The following is a 1,600-nucleotide window of genomic DNA, read 5'->3' as shown; positions in this document are numbered from 1 at the left end:
GTTTACCAATTTTTGGAGAAACCTTGAACATTAATACAATTTTATGTGCTTATTCCTTCGCATCTTTGAATCAAGCAACTGTGGGGATAGTTTCTAAGAAATTGTTGACTTGTACATTGTGTTCTGGAATTACATAGATTCACGGTTATGTAATGATTCTTGCTCCGTGTTCGGAATGTGAAAATGGGATTTGTCTTTTGAGCTGGTTTCTGTTATTCATCAATTATGATATCCGTACTTGCATACGTTCAGAGTTTACTGAGGCGATCAATATCATAATAGAATAGCGTGCAGTTGAAGGTCTTGAAGCTGAAACAGAGATGCCTGTTGTGTATGACAATTGGGGGAGGCTGGTGCAAGCTGTGCTGCGACGAGAGCAGTATTGGGAAATGGCTCATGCCGATTCAAGAAGCACCAGCTCAGCGAGTTCCATATCCTTCGATTTTGACGAACTATCATTGAGTTTGCCAAGAGAAGAAACAAATATTGAAAATGAAGGAAGGAGTTCAAGATCTGATTACAGCTCCTCTCAATTGCTTAACGATCCTGTCAAAGGCATTGAAAATGACCTGCGCAGTAAAGGAGTTAATGGAAATGGCTCAAAATCTCAAAATTCATTGATTTCTAGTGATGCTAGCCAAAATGAGCTTGAATGGATTGAACAATACGAAAAAGGTGTGTATTTAACAGTTGTAGTCTTTCAAGATGGAAGTAGAGATATCAAACGAGCACGATTCAGGTATTTCCCATTGTTTTTTTTCACTGTGATATTGGATATTGCTATATACTGCTAGTAAAAAATTCAGTTTAAAATAATATTGAATGATTAGTTCTATAAGACTTTTGAACAATATATCAGATAATTTTAATGGAAAATTTCTTTGAGAGGGTCTTTGGAAATTGTTCTTCAATATCCTTTTGTTCTGTTGATTGAGTGATAACTTAAACTAGTTCTATGCACAATTGTTGTGTAATTTGTAATTTCATTAATGTTAAACTACCTGAGATTGAATGTGTATTAATAATTTTTGTATCTTTCCTCGTCACTGCATATGCAGCAAGAGGAGATTCACGGAGAACCAAGCAGAGACTTGGTGGTCAGAAAACCGAGAAATGGTTTACAAGAAATACAATATTCGTGGAATATATGGGTTTTCAGCCTCAAATAGGGCTGCAATGAGGAGCGAGGGAATTGTGCTCCAAGGCACTAATGGCTCAAAATCTGGAGATTCAGTAAGTTCCCACACAGGTGATGCAAATCAAACTGAGGATGCCTGGACTGAACAATATGAACCTGGGGTGTATGTAACACTTGTAGCTCTTCAAGATGGAAGTAGAGACATCAAGCGAGCACGCTTCAGGTACTTGGCATTGTTATTTCTCACTTGTTATGTCAGTTGCAATTTCATTAATGTGAGCGCCTAGGATTGAAGGTGTATTATTAATTTTTTGTATTTTTCCTGTCATTTCTGCAGCAAGAGAAGGTTCACGGTGAGCCAAGCGGAGACTTGGTGGTCAGAAAAGCGAGAAGACGTTTACAAGAAATACAACATTCGTGGAACATACAATGTTGCAAGTAGGACTGAGGGAGTTGTGCCCC

General features: G+C 37.9%; 1 protein-coding gene across 1 annotated transcript; it reads left to right on the top strand.

The window, feature by feature from the left end:
• Positions 1 to 137: 137 nt before the first annotated feature.
• LOC111382518 (protein Brevis radix-like 1) lies at positions 138 to 1,576 on the top strand (the record flags this gene model as incomplete). Its single annotated transcript, XM_023006521.1, has 4 exons — positions 138 to 234; positions 295 to 739; positions 1,059 to 1,361; positions 1,476 to 1,576. Coding segments are annotated over 4 exons (946 nt in total), but the record flags the coding sequence as incomplete, so codon positions are not given.
• Between the last annotated feature and the right edge of the window lie 24 nt (positions 1,577 to 1,600).

Source organism: Olea europaea, unplaced genomic scaffold (assembly GCF_002742605.1).
Source record: "Olea europaea var. sylvestris unplaced genomic scaffold, O_europaea_v1 scaffold25139, whole genome shotgun sequence".
NCBI lineage: Eukaryota > Viridiplantae > Streptophyta > Magnoliopsida > Lamiales > Oleaceae > Olea > Olea europaea.
The sequence above is the reverse complement of the archived record's forward strand: the minus strand, read 5'-3'. Positions and strand labels throughout refer to the sequence as shown.